We start from the raw sequence: 22234 nt of genomic DNA, 5'->3' as shown, positions 1-22234 counted from the left end.
GAATGAGTACATCAGAGGGACAGCACATGGCTTTGGAGATAAAGTCAGGGAAGCCAGACTGAGATGGTTCGGACATGTCCAGAGGAGAGATAGTGAATATATTGGTAGAAGGATACTGATTTTTGAACTGCCAGGCAGGAGGCCCAGAGAGAGACCAAAGAGGAGGTTTATAGATGTAATGAAAGAGGACATGACGGTAGTTGGGGTAAGAGAAGAGGATGCAGAAGACAGGCTCAGATGGAGGCAACTGATTCGCTGTGGTGACCCCTGAAGGCAAAAGCCGAAAGGAGAAGAAGAAGAAAGTGAAACACTCATTTGTTACGCACACATTTGTCATAGGTACTTTTCACATTGTACACAACACACTGTACAGTCGAGTTCAAAGGTCTTTGGGACATGTGAAGAAAAATTGTAAAATAAGAATGCTTTTATTAATAGCCTTTACATGGAAAAACATCTGTGGACTGTGGAGATGACAGTGGACTTCAGGAACCCCCCTCACCCCTCACCATCCTCAACAGCACTGTCTCCACCACAGACACCTTCAGGTTCCTGGGATCCACAATCTCAGGACCTGAAGTGGACCACCCACATTAACTCTGTCAGGAAGAAGCTCAGCAGAGGTTGTACTTCCTGTGTCAGCTCGGTAAGTTTAACCTGCCACAGCAGCTGCATGATCACCTTCTACTCTGCCATCATACAGTCTGTTCTCTGCACGTCCATCACTGTCTGGTTCGGATCGGCCACCAAACTAGACAGGCATAGACTGCAACTGACAATTAGGTCTGCGGAGAGGATAATTGGGACTAACCTCCCATCTATCCAGGACCTGTACCGGTCCAGGACCAGGAAACGGGCAGGTAACATCTCTGCAGACTCCTCACACCCAGGACACAGTCTGTTTGAACTCCTCCCCTCTGGACGGCGGTACAGACAGTACTGGAGTTGAGGGGGGATGAGGGGGGATGAGGGGGGATGGCCTCCCCCCTGAAATAAAAACGGTCAAAATAATCCCCCCTGTAAAACTGCCATCCCCCCTTTCCATCCCTTATGTCATTTCATCAATGAATGTGGTATTACTGCTATTTCAACATTTAGAGTCATCACCAGAAAAATAACACCAGAAAAATAACTTATTTGACAATTTTCACCTGTTTCAAGAAAATTTTCACTTGAAATAAGTAGAAAAATCTGCCAGTGGGACAAGATTTATCTTCTCATTACAAGCAAAAAAATCTTGTTCCACTGGCAGATTTTTCTACTTATTTCAAGTGTAAATCTACTTGAAACAGGTGAAGATTGTTGTTTTATCCAGTGATGAGTCTTGTTTTAAGTGTAATAAGATTTTTTTACTAAAATGAAACAGTTTAACTAGAAATAGGACAAATATTCTTATTTTGAGTTTTTGCGATGTGAAGGACAGAATCATATTGATAAGTTCAGGAAACTTTTTATTGTTGTGTTTTGATGTATTTGATGTAAGCCCAGTGGATATTTAAAGCTTACAGAAGGCTGCATTGAACTGCTGCTATGTCATTCCTGCAGTATTTCTGCAGGTGTTTTGGTCAGTGCTATTATTTGTAATATATTATATTATTTGTAATCAGCACAAATTATCTGTCCCCATATGATAAAATCCACCATCCCCCCTGATTTCTTTTTACAACTCGAGTACTGGCTACAGAGCACTGTCCGCCAAAACGTCCAGACTCAGATACACTTTGTTCCCCCAAACTGTTGCTCAGATGAACTCTCATCACTCATAGTCTCAGAGTAATAAATCACTGTGCAATAATAATAATAACCACAATCATATTCTGTAACAATGCACCTTTCAATAACCATGTCTACCTCATACTCCTGCACCTTTCACTTTTTTTAAACTGTATATATGTTAATAAGAGCTGTCATTTGTCTATTTACTGTAGAGTGAGTAAAAATAACCGAGTCAAATTCCCTGTCTTGTTTGACCTGACTTGGCCAAATAAACATGATTCTGATTCTGATTCTGACCGAGTACAGGAAAATGGATCTCAGAACTTTCTTCCACCCTGCCAGTTGAAAAAATATGTACATGATAAAGGGCAAACCGTCATTATTTGATAATGTTTGGGGGCCTGTCATTTACTTTTTTGAAAGGTCTAATTTGGATCATCTGATGGATGAATCTGGGGAAACTTATTAATGTGGCTCTCTGCAATGGCCAAATCTCAAAGCCATTTAATCTGAAATTCAATGCAAAATTTAAGTACTTCAAAATAATATGATCAACCATCATTATTGCTGACAATCTGTTGTTGTGTTGAGAAGTGTCCCTTGTATTTTTTTTTTTTTTGTTTGTTGTCTGTTAAATGTGCGTTTATGCATGAGGTCATTTTGCCGAATCTAAAGATGTATACATATGGAGCCAATAGAGCGGGAATTCAATTTGTATGTAAATGCAACATGTTAAAATCAATAAAGACATTGTTGGAAGAATGCTTTTATAAATATAAAATTCCCAATTTTGAAATCAAATCAACTATTTGGCCCAACCACCTTTTGCCTTTAAAGTAATATTGCTTTTTCTAGGTATATTTGCCCAAAGTCAGTTGTATGATTAACTATTTATACCAATCAAGTACTGTACTAATCTCTTGTAGCTTTTTCCTTTCATAGACATCAGCACAGTGGGCCAGCAGAGCAATGGCCTGAGACATATAGCAACGATATTCTGAGTTTTTTTTTATCTTTAATTTATTAGAAGTCACCAAACGACTCAACTTCATTGAGCCCGTGCAATTTGCTTCCAATGGGAGCATTGTTTTTTATATTTACTTGTTCACAGCATCCCAATTTACTCTGCACATGCTTTCTTCTGAATAAAACATGCCCAGAAGGTGGCGCTTTGTGTTTGAAATTCACCAACAGAGGCTGCAGGGTTTTCTGGATAATGGACCCTTTAAGTGAAGGAAGCAATAATGCAATATCCTCTATATTTCTGCCACTTATAGACTACCTGTCAAGCTTGTATTGGCATAATGCATTACCGCAAAAAGGAAGTGAAAGTCGGTCCGAGCAAATAAGAACTGAAAGCTGCAGCTGGAAACTGCATATTTTGTTTGTCTGGTTCCACTATGAGTTTATCTTTAAAATAAAGTTAAAGCACAGTCATATCCCCTGTTTATTTAGAATAAGGCTGAGTGCCTTAAATGCGGATACTGTGATGGATGGTAAAGCAGGTGTAAGAAAGACAAGTAAATTACTTTAGATGTGGCAACATTTGCATGTAAACTTAATAAATATATGCATTTAATGTATAGTGACTTCTTGGTGGAAAATAAAGTCTAAAAAAGAATGGAAATGAGCCTTGTAATGATCTTAAACCCTGTCAAATGTAAAGCTAATATTTTCAGACTCACTCAATTTGGATAAAACAATTTTATAAACTCCTAATCTTGTCCCAGGCGGGAGTTAATGAGCTAAATTACAACGAAAAGACGGATAATTAGGGAACAATGACGTCAGATTCGTGTGGTTTTGTAAAACCATGTTATCTTCGGGGAACATAGTAACGATATACTTTTTTTTTTAGACAATGCTTAAGGAAACTAGAAAAAAACACCAAACATATCACTGACATCATACAAAAGAATATTAAACTTAAAAATATAAAATAAGAACACAGGGAACCGTTAAATTCGTAATATATACGGGTATCAACGGTAACGGTCATTTATCAACCGTTAACCTTGCAGATAGTGACAGCCATAAAAAAATATGATACATTTTGTTACTTGTGAAGGCAGCTATGTTAAACTCTCATTAGTCACATATTGTCCCAGGACCAAACAATTGTCACACACAACATTTTCGTTGTTTTATCTGCATATTTTCGTTCCTGCGAGCATCTCCGTTATGTGTCGCAGTTCAACGGTCAAACTGATCATCATTGACTGCAGCTGAATCTAGATCACGCATGCGTACTACGGCCCTTCGCCTCCGTCAACCAGGCGAGGTGGGTGGGAGACACTTGCGTAAAGATAATATGAAGTGACGCTACCAGAAATCAGATACAATTATTTTCACAATAAAAGACACGAAAAAATGGGACTTTGATGATTATTGTACAAATTCAAAGTAAGTGACATACTTAGGCAAGGCAAGGCAAGGCAAGGCAAGGCAAGTTTATTTGTATAGCACGATCCAACACAAGGTAATTTAATTACATTAAAAGCGGCAAGAAGACACAATTAAACAGTAAATAACAAATAAAATGAAATAAAATGATAAAAAAAGAGGTAAAATAATAAAAAGCACAAGTTGTTAAAAGTAAGGACAGTAGAGTACAGCAGTAAGTATTTAATTTAGGAGTACGCTTCAGTAATCAATAATGTTTTTAGGCCTGATTTAAAGGAGCTGACAGTTGGAGCAGACCTCAGGTCTACAGGAAGTTTGTTCCACCGGTGAGGAGCAGAATAACTGAACGCTGCCTCACCTTGCTTGGTTCTGGTTCTGGAACCACAACAAACCAGATCCAGATGAACCTCAGGGGTCTGGGAGCTTCATAAGAACTAACAGATCAAACATGTATTTTGGTCCAAGACCATTCAGTGCTTTGTAGACCAGCAGTAAGATTTTAAACTCTATCCTTTGACTCACTGAAGCCAGTGTAGTGATTTCATGACCGGTGTAATGTGGTCCAGTTTCCTGGTGTTTGTAAGGACTCTGGCGGCAGGTTCTGGATCAGCTGCAGCTGCCTGATGGATTTCTTGTTAAGGCCTGTAAAGATGCCATTGCAATATTCCAACATACTGAAAATGAATGCATGAATAAGTTTTTCCATGTCTTATTTAAACGGAAACCCCTTAATTCTAGCAATGTTTTTCAGGTGGTAATAGGCAGATTTAGTGACAAAGTTTAGATGGCTGTTGAAGTTCAGGTCTTAAGCATATTTGACACCGAACAAAAACATTTATCGGGACGATATGTCACAATTTTTGGCAAAATAAGCCATTTTTGCCACAAGATCTCTGTAGAATACATACCTGTCATGTTTTGGATTTAAAAATATGGGAAATGTTCCGCCACTGTCCCACCAGCACAACCAAGGTCCAGTATCGGACATTTTAAGACAAGAAATCTAAAATAACTACCTGTCAACCACTCACAGACTACAATTATGTGCTCATAGCCTGATATGGTGACCTTTGTTGACACTGGAATGCTGTGGACTTCCTATGTATGTAATTCCTATAATAGAGCATAAATGAAAACACAAAAGTGGATTAAAGCACATGTATTTATTTTAAATATTTTCAGTTTATATACACATAGATTGTTTTTTTCACTGTCTTAAAGCTGCTTTGTTTTTATTTGCTTTCTTTCTTTATCTTCTCTTGACATGTAAAGCACTTTGAGTTGCATTCTATGACAGGAAAGGTGCTATATAAATAAAGTTTATTATTATTATTATTATTATTATTATTATTATTATTATTATTATTATTATTATTATTATTATAGATTGTCTTCAAGTGAAACATTTACATTTTCTTTTAATTTGTCATTTTCACTCATGTGGCTCTCTGGCATTCACTGACTGATGTCACAGACGCATGTTTCTGTATCTCCTCTTTAATCCAATTTTTAGATATATTTGCACCAAGTCTTCTTCTTTTTCGTCAGAAATATCTTCTCTCTCGTTTCATCCATCCATCTCTGATTTGTTGTTCCGAGTTTTCTCCATCTCCAGTTGTCGCCACTAACCTCGCGAGAACTGCCACCCAGAGTACTGCAGGTGGCAGTTCTCGCGAGGCTAGTGACAATTCAGTTTGCTGTTTAAAAATTATTATATTATAAAACTGGAAATTTACGGTGAAAATACTAATACTGGAGGACGGCGGGAAAGAGGGGTAAAATACGGTAATTTCCCGGCCAAAACGGGAGACTTGACAGGTATGGTAGAATATGATCGTTTTACATGATACTGTATTGTTCCTACTGCCTTTTATATTGAAAATATCCAGCGGAAGTTCCGCCTTGTTGGTCGCGTTAACTTGACATCGCCTTCGCACAGCGTTGAGCGGCCGAGCAGGAGAGAGTGGTGCTGACTGTATCTGCTGCAGCGTTTAGTGAGAAAAAAAACAACAAATCCCTCACGAACAACGGTCGAAGACGAGGAGATAAAACCCGGCTGCAGTTTCAGGAGACCTCCGGAGACCCTGGACTATGATAAATGTAAAACAGCGGCTTATTGCACATCTGCAGAGCATAATGAGGGCATCCGCTATTCTGCAGCGCGGTTTTTCATCCAAGGTTTAGTCAGTCACGGAATGACACTATTTATAAATGTGTCGCTTGTAGACGTCCTCTCAAGGAAAACCTTCACGGCGGAGACACAGCCTCTGGAAATTTAGTTAGATCCCTCCTCCCGTGGAGAACAGTGAAGTCATTTGAGAAGACGACACGTCTTAATCATCCCGATAGTTTTTTTTTACCCAGTTTTTTTGCGAGGAAAAACGGCGTTTCCAGACCCTTCTGTCTTATTTTCACATCTTACATGGTTTTGTCTTTCTGAGCATTTTTTGTCGCCAACCATCTGAGGGCATTTTCCCCGTCAAAGGATGCCGGATCAAATATCGGTGTCCGAGTTTCTCTCGGAAACAACAGAGGATTACAATTCCCCGACCACGTCCAGCTTCACCACCCGACTGCAGAGCTGCAGGAATACAGTGAATGTGCTGGAGGAGGTAAGGCCGTGTTTTCACTCCTCTTAGGATGGATTTGAAAAGCAAAAAACACATTATTGTTATGATTATTATTAATGCTGCTATTGGGATCATAAATCAAAAATTATATTTGATCTCAACTGAGATGCAGCTTCTTTGCCAACATGCAATGCAAAGATAAAAGCATTTCAGCATCCCCTTGAGGGCCCCAAAATGCATTTTTTTTATGCTGCGCATTAACCACTTACAGAAGCGAATAATTGCACCTGTTGCTGTTAAAGTGCATTTTTTTGTTGTGATTGCACACCCTTTTTAGCCTGAAACCGGGTGCATGAAAGCATAATTCACGTGAACATGGAGACTGATGATGCAGAGCCAGAGCTTGTGAGGGTGAACTCTGTTGTTGTGCCTTATCTCAGGGATTTTTTTTGAATATGTAGAGTAATAATGGAGGGACTTGATGGCTTTGTTGGAAGAGTGCAGGGAATAGAGGGATGAGCACTCAGGCCTGCAGCTCTCTGCGTTCACTATTACATAACTCAGAGCTTCTTGTGAGCTGGTAGGCTTGGAGGTGTGTGTGTGTGTGTGTGTGTGTGTGTGTGTGTGTGTGTGTGTGTGTGTGTGTGTGTGTGTGTGTGTGTGTGTGTGTGTGTGTGTGTGTGTGTGTGTGTGTGTGTGTGTGTTAGGGCTGTTCGATTTTTCCCAAAAATAAGATCTCGATTTTTTTTCCCTCAAAATCCGATTTTCGATTACGATTATTTTGTGAATTGACAAAAGGCAAAGAAATGATTTCAAATATGCTGTTTTTTTATTGAACATTTGCCCCATTGGGCTTTAAGTGCAAACTTTGCTCTTATTAAACCAAAAATGAATGAATAAAGTGCAAAACTATGTAAAATAAGTTGAAAAAAAGTTTAAAAAAATATAATAAAATATAAAGTTTTATCTCTGAAAAAAAAATCAGCAAATCAGCACTTGCAAACATACAGTAAGTTATATTTCCAATTAAATAAAACAAGACATTTTCTAATTAAACTAAACTGGGGCTTTGCATGCTAAATAATAATGCAACCCATGAAGGAGGTAGAGGTGTGTAATGTCAGTCATTACATTTGCTGTTCACATTTGCAAGTTTTTTGCAAGGAACACGAGCCGGTCTACCGCATCTGGCTTGAGGGATGCCCGGTGGCATGTTACAACGCCCCCTCCTACACTAAAGAGCCTCTCCAATGGGGCAGTTGTCGCAGGTATTGAGAGGTATTTCCATCAATCATTAATATGGTATCAATCATTAATATGTGTGCAGACAAGGTAAAAAAAAAAAATAAAAAAAAAAAATAAAAAAAAGGGAAAAATCGATTGTACGATTTTCATGTTTTAACATCGTTCTAATTACATAATCGCGATTACGATTTAAAATCGATTAATCGAACAGCCCTATTGTGAGACCAAAATACTTTCTTTTTTTGTTTTTAGTCACTGTCAGTCATGTAGACCTAAGTGCATTTAAAACAGATGCAATGATTCAAAAGGAGGGGCTGAAAATAATCACAGGTGGGTATGTAATCAGGTCAGGTGGGTGTGTTGTGAAGTGTTTGCATGTGTGTTTCCCTTGAAATGGACTGAATGGAGCATTAAACCGGGAGAGTGCACACCCTCACCGTTATACGCTAATGCCAAAATATGACCTTATTTCCCCCATGTAGCTCATTTAGCTCCATAAATATGAAACGAGGCTTGCAGTATTTAGTGTAATCTGTCATGTAAATCGGGGATATTGACTTTCACACCCATCTTTCCATTTGTGTGACACCAGGGTGACTAAGATGATGTAAATTTGAACAAATAATTGTGTTAAATGGCATCTAAACATTAATATGAAGAGACTAGTGTTCGGTTAGGGGAGAAAATTCCTACCCGGTCTCCCCTTTGACATTGAAATAATCACAAAGACACATAGTCGGGTGTTATTCATCACTTCCATTTTCAGTTCCTTACAACTTTATTATATCATTACAATAGAAAATCTACCAAAACGAAGTCAGGGTGGTGTTTATACTTAACATGGAGCACACTTGGTGTCTGCTGACTGTAACAAGTAGATGGCTCGCATCATGAATCACCATTCTGGCTCCCTGCCTGTGATCTGAGAGACCGCTGCAGCACAAACGAAAAACATCTGTTGGAGAGGGACGCCATGTGCGCTGGGCTTCGGTAGCTTCTCTGGAATTTCTGAGGAGATCATATGATGAGGAGCACTATTATACTGGCACCAAACGGTGAGCAACATCCTCCTCAGTGTTTATACGAAGGCAAGATGCGCCTGAAACATTACGGTGAGGAAAATCAGCCCACCGGGTCACTCAGACAGGGATACACCCATGGCTTTAGACAGCACGCTTAAAGCCATAAATACTGTCAGATTACTGTCAGATTACTGTTTTATGAAATTAGCAGTGCTCTTCTGACTCTTGCTCAGACATGTAGCAACTCACTTGCATTGAGCACAAAATAGAGCTCCTGCAGAGAAGAGAAGTGCTTTTGGCACTGCATCCCCTGAAGTGAAGTTTGTTTAAAATGTCCGGGGTTTCTGCTGAGCACTTAGTTTTTGTAGTCAAATTTATAACATTCGCAACTGTTTTCTCCTAGTCATTTCACCGCTATGTTGACAAGGTAAATTATGCAAAGGTACGGTGTGAATATTTAATGCTGTAACCTGAGTGGAAGAGCGTTGCTGTTCCCCGTGTGCTTCCACTGGGACACCAGAAGGTGTTGGGAAAGGGGAAAGAAGTTTTTGCTGCATCATATTATCTTAATTTAGCACTAGCTATTGATCAGTGCATAGTAATGACATGAAACTGTTCATGACTCATTGGTCTCCGCCTCAGAGATTTATTCTGAATCAAAGCTGTTTACGCTTGGATCATTGCAGAAATGTGGAAAACAAAAGGCGGCCAGATGGAGCGATAATGCTATAAAAATAACCTTTTTGTGTTGCTGTCTTGACTGCTTGAAACAAAGGAGATGTGGGGTGTGTGTGTGTGTGCGCGCGTGTGTGCGTGTGTGTGTGTGTGTGTGTGTGTGTGTGTGTGTGTGCGTGTGTGTGTGTGTGTGTGTGTGTTTGCTGTGTGGGTGGCAGACCGGAAGCTGGCTGATGTGTCTGCCTTTTATTTTGCTGTCATCTTTGGTGCAAAGCAGTTATTGTTGTGGTGTTGTTTGCGCTGCATTTTCCCAGGGAGCATTTGGCAAGCACACTGAGCGTGGCGGTCCGAGTTTTCTCGCCATGAAGTTTGGAGTGCTCACTTCTTTGTCTAATACTGGGGATTATGCCTGTGAATAATAATTGTTGTCAGTTAGTCCCAACTTTTTTGAAAGTATAAGTGAATTGTTTGATTAATTTGATTTCATCACAATGTGTAAAAGAAAAGGACATCCTGAACTACGTAAGGGATGCTCATGTTTTCAGATGTATTGTTCTGTTTGAGCAACAGTCTTGTATTCTCACTTTCCCTACCATAAAAATAAGGAAATCATCATTTTTACATTTTAAAGGTCGTAGAAGGACCAGCATGATAACGTGGACATTTTTACTGACCACTTAAATATTGTTGGACTGGTGGTCTCCAATGTCATGCCATAGGATTCCCGAAGAGCACTTTTCATTTCTCTTTTTTCGTAATGCGGGGCGCCATATTGTAAATGGGAAAACAGGCATGAGAAACCGACCCGAACTCACCCACCTTACGTCAATAAATGTTAGCCATGGCCAGCAGCTCTATCATCCCATCCACGGTGAAGGAGCTGCTGGTGAGTGTTAAAGCGGCATATTCACATTTCACATATGGTTTTGGTGGTGAAATCAGAGATGACCACAGCATTTAAGCGACGCTGGGTGTCTGGTGAGTACAAACTGCAGATTACTTCGTTAAGTTTCATAGCATGACATATAACTAATGAGGAAGTGATGAGGGCTAGTCATTGGCGAAGCGGCCTACCAATCAAAACGCTTCGTATACCAATGTAAATACATTTATTGCTTCATATTAGTTAATCTGAAGTGGTATTAGTCTAGATTCAGATTCAGACGACTTTATTAATGCCTTTGGGAGGTTCCCTCTGGGAAATTGACATCTCCATCTCACTCACTCAGCACTGTCATGTACAAGAACGCCTCATTTGAAGTGAAATCTAGTAATGGAGACTAAAACTGTTATTTCAATCAGTATTTAAATATTTTTATTTCTGATGCAAAGTTGCATGTTTTAATATCAGTACACTCATCCCTTTGTCAGGTGTTTTCCCCCAGATCCTGAAGACAACAGTCATCAAACCATTCTTGACCAAGAACAACTTGGACAAGTTGCTAATGCAAAATTACAAACCCATCTCAAATCAGTTAAATACTTTCTCAACTCTGACCAATCGCTTTGATGTCTTCTAATTGGGGTTTTGTGTTCACCACACAGTGAGACTACCCTTGTCAAGGTGTTCAGTGAAATACAGACTCTGGAAGAACTGCAGTGCTGGTATTATTAGAGCAACTGAAGAATTGGGTCAGACTTTCTGGCACAGTACCTGACTGATTTGAGTCTTACTTAAAGGACAGGGACTACTTTATGTCAATAGGTAACTTTACATTGGAAACAATACAAATTATATCTGGTGTTCCCCAAGGTTCTATCCCAGGACCCCTCCTAGTTAACATATACATGCTTCTGCTAGCTCAGATAATAACAAACAGCAATATGAATTGCCATATCTACACAGATGACACACAACTTTACATTACAATTCCACCAGGTGAGAATGAGCCCATACAAGTGTTGAGTAGATGCACAAAACAAATCAATGAGTGGATGTGACATCATTTTTTTCAGTTGAACAAAAAACAAAACTGAAGCAGTTGTCTTTGGGCTATACAATAAACTTGCCTTTCCTAATATGGAATTCAAAAGAAGCCAATTTATAAAGAGCAAAAACATTTTATAAATTCACCTGACGATGGTACAAAATGATAATATACAGTAGTCAACATTTGAAGTGGAATTAAATATCACAATTTTCCAAGAAATTTGAACAATATCCATTCTTGTCTTCAGTTGTTGTTGCTGGAGAAGCTTCAGAGAAGGTTTAGCAACACTAAAGAGAGTGTACAGTCCACTCTGGCCAGAGTTATTGATCACCAGTAATTGATACCAGGATGTAAAAAATAAACAATTTTAGTTTCAGCTTTACATATTAAAAAAACTGGATGATTAGAGTTCTAAAAAAAAAAAAAGTGGAATAGCAAAATCGGCATCAGCAGGTCAAACTAACAAAAAAAAATAAAAAATCAGTTATCGGAATCAGCCAAGAACATTGCAATCAGTTCATCTCTTGTTTCCCCTGCTCCTTGTCGACATTTGGTGCGTGATAGGGCTGCATGATTATGAAAAAACGGAGAATCCCGATTTTTATTTATTTTTTGGTTAGAATTGAGATTGTGATTCTCTGACATAATTTTTTTGATAAATTGAAATGTTTATTGTAATATCACATTTCCAATCAGGTCGCTAGTCCATCGCAGGGCCACATATAAACAAACAACAATATACACTCATACACACACGCACACACTTATGGGCGATTTAGAATCATTAATTAACATATCATGCATGATTTTGGACCGTCTCCGGAGTACCTGGAGAAAACTCATGCAAGCACTAGCAGAACATGCAAACTCCACACAGGAAGACCCTGCCCAGCCTGGGAGTCAAACCAGGAACCTTCTTGCTGTGAGGCAACAGTACTAACCACTAAACCACTGCAATTACATTAATTACCGTACAATGATATTAATAATCTCCTATTCTGCTTGTATTTACTATCATAGTGAAGTAACTCTTGATTATTGAGGAAAATATTTACACATTTCTAGTTATTTTTATCTATTGATTCAGCTCCCTTTTTTTAAAATATGAGAGTCCGTGTCTCAATGTTGCGAATGAGGCAACAACAATGCAGCCCTTGGGTATGTTGACAAGCATTTGAGAAACTCCTAGGAAACTAGGAACAAAAATAGGAACATTTCTCTGTGCAGCTATTGAAATAAAATGGAGAAAAATTGTTGTCAATTCGGAAATGACCTTGCGTGTTGGTGTGACTCAAGATCAGGTTTTAAAACAAAGATTTAATCATGCAGCTGTAATGTGTCATGTGCATGTTCCCGACAACAAGCATCCTCCGATGTCACAAAATCAATCACTACTTTTGCTTCCAAAACCTAAAGAACAAGTATATTAATCAAAGTGCCCACACCAGCTACTTACGAGGTGAACCAGGTGAACTTAATACAGTGCCATGTGAGTCAATACAAAAAGAAAACACTGATCAGTCTGTGTCTCTTTATTTAACACCAACTCTGACATCTGCTTATTTTAAAATGTGGCAGGTTGTTGCTCTAAGGCTCTCCTGCTTTCTCCGATTATTTCTAAAGTAAGTTAATATGAGCAGCAGGCTGTTGTATTTCCCTCGGGGTGGGGTGGGGTTGGGGGCGGTGGGACATTGTCTGTCCCTCTACCCCACAGATGGCACTTTCCGCCACAGGATTTGCTTTCCTTAAACCACATAGAGCCACGGCAGTATACAAGGGAAACCCTCATTGCATCGGCATGCCTTTGAACATGCCTCTCGCGCCACATCACATGGGCTGGATCAGTAAAATGTTGACTTATCACAGTCACTCTATTCAAGCACGACCGGGCTTGACCTAATGGGCAGCGACCTGTTATGTTTTTTTACTTTTGTATCACAATACTTTTCAGTCACTGCACTATAAGACTGAGAAATGGACTTTGATATGGTATCTTGTGTTTGGAAATAAAAAAAGGAATGAGGGGTTTTATTTCAAGCCACTGCATGTATAGATTGAATAAATAAGTCATGGCCTCATGACGTCATTCTGTAAGCAAGTCTCGTATGACATTCCCACCATTGTCTAAAAAGCTCTGGGGTACATTTAAATACAAATTTGATACGATCTCTTAAAGGTTTCCTGTTAAGTCTGCCGTCCACATGCGTGTGTAGAAATATATTTCTTATTCTACTATCATATGCGCTTAATGAACAATGAGATGGGATATGCTGTCATAAAAGGTGGCGAAACACCAACAACAGATTGAGGCAGAAAAAGGTTTTTAAATGATGTGTTGATGAGGAAGGGGCGGTCAAAAAGAGACAGTTTGTTTATTTTTCTCTGTAGCGGATAGGAGGATGTTGAAGAGGGACTATTTCTACTCCGTTAATTCCTCGACACACAGGAGGTCGACTGTTATCGTAAGCCCGCCTGGCTGCTTGTTTTGAGTCACATTCTCCTTCCTCGCGGTTTTTCGGTGACATTTTTAAAACGCCCTTTGTGACAGAAAATATCACTTTCTGAAGCTGCACAATGAAAATAACAAGGTTTTTGATGAAGATTGTGTATTAAGGTTATACAAGTGGATAGGGCTGTGCGATTAATCGATTTTAAATCTAAATCGGATTTATTAATCAAAATCGATGTTAAAAAAAGGAAATCGGAAAATCGATTTTTTTTGCAGCAGGCTGCATTACAGACAAAGCTCGTCTAGTTTGGTCAAGAAAATTGTAAATGTTTTCACTTTACTAAACTCAAGGAGGATTTACAGGATCTTTCAGTTGCACTTCATTCCCAATAGGGAAATTTGTTTGCTATTTTTCTTTAAAAATAAAGATAAAATATTTGAAACAATTTTTTCCATTGTCTTTTGTAGTTTTACCAAAAAAATCGAAATCGAAAATCGGGTTTTCAGAGAAAAAAATCGGGATTTTATTTTTTTCCAAAATCGCCCAGCCCTACAAGTGGATAATCTAAACATCCATGAAGAACATGGTTATGCATCACTTTGACATTGAATTGTCACATGCACGTGCATGTGACACGTACGCAAAATGAAATCGGTAATATGTCTATTATGTATTTACTATCTACGTAATAAGTGAGGTGGACCTGGCAGTTACTGGTCAGACCAGACACGCTGAAAATCCTAAATTGCTGGCCCTGGGCGGTTGATTGGTGATACTCTAGTTACCAGTCACAGGGTCCCAAAGCCCTTCCAGTTAGTGTGTGTGTGTGTGTGTGTGTGTGTGTATAATATTCAGTGACAATCCCAACTGATGAGGTTCAAAAACATTTTTCAGGCCGTCCTTTTATTTAAACTGTGTGCGTTCAAATATCGGCTGCACGGCTCGCTGGCTAAAAGCCTGCTGACCCGTCTATCCCAGCATTCAGAGGAGAGACCATGGTTGGGGCTGGTGTTTGGACTGCACTGCTCCAGTGGTTTACAACTCCCCAACTCATCAGGGCCACCTGGATATTATCAAATATGTTTGATGTTTAGGAGTAAAAAGACCCCGGACCAGCTCAGCAGACCATTTATTTGGAAATGGTAAACCCTCTTCCTCAGGGCTTAAGCTTGTAAAGTAACCAATATGCAACCAGAAGTTAAACTCTCATCTTTATTTCCCCCCTTCATCTACATTTCTCACTCACAGGTTTTGTTTTTTCACCTTGCAAGTTGTTGCATACATTGCACTGGTTGTGCAAGACTATTCACACATTTGCATCTTTACACAAGGTGGTGCTTGGTCGTTCCCTCTTTTTACTCGTTAATCTTTTATTATTGTTTTAAAATCCTCCAGTGATGGTATCTTTTAGATTAGAGCGAAGAATGGTCAGTGAAGTTTCTCTTTTGTGTGTGAGACAACTGCATTTGAAAACAGCCTTTAAAGTAAAACTTCCCCCCATTTCTGGTCTTGTGAGCAGGAATGAGGGTGAATATCTGTGTTTGAAAGATGCGAGCAAAAAGCTTCAAGTGGAACCTCATTAAAATACGATATCAGCGTTGGAAAACCCTAGTTGCCTCTACTTATCAAAGGACAGCCTCAACCCCCACCCGAGCCACAGTTTGTCTCAAAGAGATAGGAAATGCCTTCCACATTACAACGCTTTCTCGATTCACACATTGCTTTGGTAAAAAAGAAACTAAAAGCACTGTATGCAAACAACTAATCTGCCGTTGTTTACGATAAAACCGCCATAAAATACCCAGAAATAAATGTGCTGTGCTCTTGTGTTGGCAAAAAGTTGTTGTGTGTCCTTTGGTTTAAAAGATGGGAGAGAATAAGATATAGACTAACAGCCTGGAGTCCTGTCAGAAAATGCAGCAGCACCTGGGGGGGCATATCCTCGATGACACAGTGTCATGTGAGGCTTCAGCCTCGCCACATGTGACATCCAGTCCACCAGCAGGGAGTCGGCTGCAACAATAGTAGCACAGATAGGAGATAATTCCTGCTTTCTTCTCATGTATTTGGTGATTTAGCTTAGAGGGTGAGTTGGCAGCTTTTATTGACAATAATTGGTTTAGAAACTACAAAAACGTCATGTGATTTACTAGGGATTTTGTGGGCGTCATGTGTTTTTCTCTTAATAAAGCATTAGACATTCGCAGAATTAGAAATCGATGTATGTAATGGGTTGAAATGTGATATTTTAGATAAATGTACTGAATGGTTAGTTGTTTTTGCTTTTCCTCCATGCTCTTATTTGGTATGGCTCCATATTTGGATATTCAGTGGACTGCTTTTAATTTTCTTTCCACCACAAAGGAGGCGGACAATGGTGAATAATTCAAAAGGACAGTACAAGTTTCTTTCATACTTGGCTTTACATAACAAATCTGAGAGCCAGTTATTTAAGGCTCCATTCTGCAACATTAACCACTGAGAGGCACAGCTGTGTCACATTCAATTATTAATGAAGTTATGGCTTTTTATTCATCATCTGTCCCTCGAGTCCCCAAGCCAATGAATCACACGGAGAACGGGAACATTTTTCTTTTTGGTCCATTGTCATATTGTTCCAGTTAAGCTGCACAGTAAAGTTGGCATTTCTTAATTCCTAGTAGCAGTGCTGAGTAAGCAGGTAATGACACGGTGTTTCCTAACCGCACTCACATACTGTATAACAGAGATCCAAAATGACCCAGACTGGTTTTCAATCTGTCAACAAAGTTAACGCAACATGGTTTTTAGAGAAATATTTCAAATGGTTTCTTGGATTTGGAAATATGCACAATATAGCTTTTGTTTTGAAATGCTTTTTTAAATAGTGGGGGTGCAACATTGGCAACTTGAGGAGTTCCTTAACTTAAAATGTTCCCTTGACGTTTCTAAATGAGCCATTTGCATGTTATCTATAGTAGCTGCAAGGTGACACTTTTGTGCTGACACATCACAAGTTTTAGGTGGCATAAAGCCAGAACATGAAAGTTGTATTTCAAAAGGCTGAGGGCATGAGAGAACACACTTTAATCCAGCTCCACTTTCAGTTCCTAGAATTACATGCTTCACTTTTTCTGCAAGTTGTTTTGATGCTTGAAAAAGAAATCTGGAACAGTGCAATTAACAGTGCGCACTATAGAGCTAAACTTAACGTTTTATGTTTTTCCCCAAGATAATTTTTTTTTAAATAGTTACTTATGCAGTAAATTTCAGAGAGAGAGATGGCTTTGTGTCTTGAGAAGCTTAAATACAAAGTAATCAACTTCTCTTTGGTTTTTCCCTCGTAGGGGTCGATTGATTTGAGACAGGTTTCAAGTCAGTTGCCCTGCCTGACACAACCCTCGCCGGTTCTCTGGGTTAAATACAGGCATTGTAAGAATACTGGCTGGTAACTCTTTTGTGGCTGTGACAATGCAGCTTCCCCCAGCTATCCCGTTTCTTTTCCTCTGCAATAAAAAAAGAAGTTGTCCGATTCCTCTGGATTTGACTTTTCATGTCCATGGAGCAGTACCAACGGACACAGAAGAAACGGCCTCTGGATGCCCGTTGGATGGGCAGATGACCGTTCAGAGAAATGAAGCGTGACAGCCAGACTAGTATCCAAAATAATGTGCAGGGGAGTTAGGGCTGGGTGATTTTGGACAAAAATAAAAAAAAAAAATTTCTCTGAAAACCCGATTTTCGATTTCGATTTTTTTGGTAAAACTACAAAAGACAATGGAATAAATTGTTTCAAAGCAAAGCAAACACATTTCCCTATTGGGAATGAAGTGCAATTGAAAGATACTGTAAATCCTCCTTGAGTTTAGTAAAGTGACAACATTTACAATTTTCTTGTCCAAACAAAGATGACTAGACGAGCTCTGTTTGTAATGCAGCCAGCTGCAAAAAAAGGAAAATCGATTTTCCGATTTTCCTTTTTTTAACATCGTCTTGATTAATAAATCCGATTTAGATTTAAAATCGATTAATCGCACAGCCCTAAGGGGAGTAGAAACAATCGCGAAAGACTGCAATTGGTTCGGTACATTCTGTACCAGTGGAGATGACTTTGAACAGGAGGGGTATTGGATGTATATCAGGAAAGACTGTTTTTTTTTAAATGCATGTGAAAACAAGGGAATCCAAGTTAACATATTAAGCTACGGCTAAACATACTCAACATTTTGTGTATCATATTAAATTGCGATCCCTCTGAGTTTAACTTCTTAGATACTCTCTTGTCCTTAGCAAGGGTTTTTCGTTAATAGTTCATTTAACGAAAGATAATTTGTCCGCATAATTATGGAAAGAGTAAACATGTAAGGCTAGGGGGATACGTAGTTATGAAGAGTTGCAACTCATAATCAGAAAAACTCCAGGAAAGCACTGAACCTCACAGGATGACACTGCAATAAAAGAGCATCCAAATGAGGGAATGCTCCTTTAAATTTGCCTCTACAAAGCTTCAATCCATTTGATTAAGGCCTCCTCTGTCTCTCACAGCAGGAGGTGAGACGGTGTTGTGTTGCTTGTTTACTGTCTCCAGCTAAAATCTGATAATCGGTGGTGGATCCCAGCTGTTGGCCTACCTTCCTCCCACAGCTGCACTGCATATATCATCAAGGGCTATTAGCTGGCAGCGGATTAACGTGGGCCCAGACCCGGCTCTGGTGTCCTGATCCTCTCTGTTCCCCCGGCCTCGGGCGGGGAACACTGGGTTAATGCTCATGAGGATGATCTGCCGGCAGCTGGATGGATGGATGGTGTTAAAAGTTCCTCATGTCATGTCTGATGCACCTAGTAACCAATGACCCTTTGTTTGGGGATTACAATTATGGCTTTTGTTTTATCCTTTTAATGTGTCCAGCCTAGATGTCTTTTCACATGCTCTTCTGTAATTGTAGCTGCCAACCCTTGCTAGTTACACAATTGTCTTTGTCGGCGCCGATAGACTATTATCATGTCCTGTAGATCTGAACAATAAAAAATATATCATCACAGAACATGTGCAATATCAGTATTGCAAAACAAGCAATATATGGTCATCAGTTATTTCCCAAGTTGCATGTATTCACGCTCTAAATGTCAATAAATATGGGACCTATCCGATAGAACCTTACTGCCAAAAATGCCAGATTCGAGTGTTGTGAACGTTGGGATGAGGGAAGGGAAGGAGTGGAACGATGAAAACATGGGTAAAGAAGTCGTGCGTTTAATTTTAGCTCCAAAGCAGAAAGACTTTGACTCCAAATACTGAAATATTTATACTTGTATCGCAAGTCACATCACCATCGCAGGTTTCAGCTGCAACTTTTATCACGTTTTCCTAAAGTCGTGCAGCACTCGGAGACAAGTCCCTTTTTGGTTTTTACTTCGATGTTCAGAGAGCAATGCAGTTTTTCTTTCCTGATTTCGTCACAGGACTTGACCAATTTTGTCAGATTCTGAATTTCTAATAGGTGTATTTTCTGAATACAGAAATGTAACCAACTAGGGAGAGATGACATGGCTTTGGCTCCGTCTTCTACAGACTTTATTTTTATCTTCTTAATCTTTCTTAGTGTCATAGCATTGGGCTTCTTCAGTGGGGTGATCTCATAAATGTTGGACTGAGTTTGTCATAAAATATTTTGGTTATATTTCCCCTGGGGGTTATTTTTTCCTTTGGCTATTCTGTGTCATGATGTCATCATGATGCACTAACTGACTACGGCTGTCCTGAATACCATTTTATGGCCTTCGGAGCTTCAGCAGTAGATTAAAATGAATATTGAAAACTTTATTTTCAGGAGAGTGGGTTGGGACACTGTGTGAGACGGCAAAAGAGTCCAATACTGATGGAAGAATTTCCACAACTTGCACGGCCCAAGGCTACATGTGTGATACCAAACGCGTGTAGCTCACATCAGCAACCCTGAATTAGGAAAGTCCACTCATGTGTGACGGAGCGTGGGCACTTGGTATCGAAGTTATTAATGTGTGCAACTCGAGACCAGCCGAGAAGTGTGCATGAGAAGTGGACCAGATGGAAATTAACTTGTATGCCATTGGGGAAGGAGTTTATTTGCCAACCTGTCACTCTCTTTGAAATGTGCCACTCAGTTGAGATCATCACTGTGCAGTTAAAATCTGAAGAATTATTGCTGGGTATGTTACAGCCATCAGTGATTGAGAGCACGCCAACTAGCTGTTTGCTAAATTTACAATCTGGACAATCTATGAAAACTGAAAGCCTTCCTAATGAACGAAGATCCAGATATCCAAGTATCTGGGTCCAGCCCTGTAACTGAGTTATCAGCCGGTCAGAACCAGCAGGCCCATGCCGATCACCAGCCAATTAATCGGCTCCTCTGTTGTTGGTGCCTGAATTAAAGCACCAAAAGATCCTCTTACTGACTCTCTGTTTCTTTACAGTTATGTCAGTAGCAACATTGTTGTCCTCGAGGACTGGTTCACAGAGCCAGGAGACAGTGTTGTCCTATGATGGCTGGCTGTCTTGCTGCAGCTTCAGGGGTAAACAGTGCGTCTCTGTCTGCGAGTTTCGATGGTTTTGTGTGTGTTTCCGTGTGTGAGCACAGCCACAGTTAACTAAACAGCTGATACAGATTTTCAATATGTTTGGATGGTACCTTTCTCAGACCGGCCGGCCTGCTGAGGTCATTCAAGCCTCCAAGAAGGTTGAACTTTTCTTGTTAGTAGTCAAAAGATGACATTGCTTTCTTCTCTGGACCATGACGGCATCTATGCCTCCTTACCCTCTTATCGTTTCAAAGCTGTTGTGAACATCATGGCGGTGGCGTGTTTCTGTTTCTCAAGATGTTCAGTTACTGAAGTGTGTGAACACCCCAATGGCCTGTCAGAGGGGATACACCTGTGGTTTAGAAATAACTTGTGTTTCGCCCAGTGGAGTGCCATAAAGTGTGAACCCTGAACCTCTTCTTGCTGGAAAGACTTCAAGGAATGCTATCAGCTGCTATGCAGAATGTAGCCTGTAGCTTTGGTCGAGGATTCGCGTATGTGTGTTGCGGAGGAATGTTATTATGAGGCTCAGAATTAAAATAAAAATGTGTCTAATAGCGAGGCTTATCAACTGGAGCTTGTTTTAATTGGCTCACACTGTCTGTTATTGTAGACAAGCATGGTGATTTGGCCATCTCTTTGAGGGCAGCATTTCTTAAAGTCATTTAATTGATATAATTTGGATGCAATAACAGGGGATGTCTGGACTCTGTTTAAGCAGTTGAAGCATTTAATAATGAGATTGCTTAGAAGTGTTTTTATGGACACCTCATAAAAACCTCAGCAGTCGTTTAAAGCGTCAAACAATGAACTGTTATCATCTCAAATGTCAGAAAATGCCAAAACATTATCATAGTCAATTATGTTAGACCAAAAGTCCCAGACCTTATTTAATTAGGTAATCCATTCATCAACTGCATTCGAGGAAGTAGTGCATATTAAAGATATTAGAGAATAATTGCAGCTGCCTTATTCAGTTCATAAATTGAAAATAGACACTTTGTTTCCTTTTGGAAAATTTGTTAAGGAAGGACGTCAGAGCGACGAAACAGCTGCTTATTTGGAATTGGTTTCGAAGTTAAATGTGATCTTTCAGTTTTAGCTCAGATGTTGGTACTGTTTTCTCAAGTGGTTTGTTATCTCGAGCCACATCTTCTTTTGTCTAGTTCAGCTCTATTTTATTTTTTTTTCATGTTTTTGAGGTTTGTGGAAATCAAAATCTTCTTTTTGTTCCCTCTGAGTTGGATGTTGAAAGCCTCTAAAGCCTTTCAGTTATGTGATGATGATACGAGACAGTGAATATCACAGTCACTTTATCCAAATAACTGATTCTATACTTTTTTTTTGTTAATTTTATAATCTTTTTGAGGAAAAGTATCCAACTCTTTTGCTTGGCAGGCTTTGAATTTGGGGTTTTATGACTTCTCTCTTTAACCTTATATGATAGTAAACTCTTGATGCGTCACAATAACTGATTTAAATATTTCACTTTGAGCTCCTGATGAACAGATTAAGTGATATAAACCAAAATAAAATCTGCAATTTCACATCAATAATGACTTCTGACAATCCAGATAGATGCCAGGTGAACCCAGTGCAGCAGTGCTGTCTGTGGGCGTGATTGTGAAAGCATGCACATCAGTCAACGCAAGCAGGAGGCTGAGTGAGAAACGAGCATAACA

The 22234-nt window shown here is 39.5% G+C and overlaps 1 protein-coding gene across 6 annotated transcripts in view; it reads left to right on the top strand.

The window, feature by feature from the left end:
* Positions 1–6058: 6058 nt before the first annotated feature.
* asap1b (ArfGAP with SH3 domain, ankyrin repeat and PH domain 1b) overlaps positions 6059–22234 on the top strand; it is a 76464-nt gene continuing 60288 nt past the window's right edge. For all 6 annotated transcript variants that reach the window (XM_061713916.1, XM_061713915.1, XM_061713914.1 and 3 more), the window contains exon 1: positions 6059–6731. In XM_061713916.1, coding sequence (XP_061569900.1) covers positions 6606–6731 — 126 coding nt within the window. In that variant the 5' untranslated portion in view covers positions 6059–6605. The remainder of the gene's footprint in view (positions 6732–22234) is intronic.

The sequence above is a fragment of the Cololabis saira genome, chromosome 22 (assembly GCF_033807715.1).
Source record: "Cololabis saira isolate AMF1-May2022 chromosome 22, fColSai1.1, whole genome shotgun sequence".
Taxonomy (NCBI): domain Eukaryota; kingdom Metazoa; phylum Chordata; class Actinopteri; order Beloniformes; family Belonidae; genus Cololabis; species Cololabis saira.
Note: the sequence above shows the minus strand (reverse complement) of the source record. Positions and strands in the feature narration are given on the sequence as shown.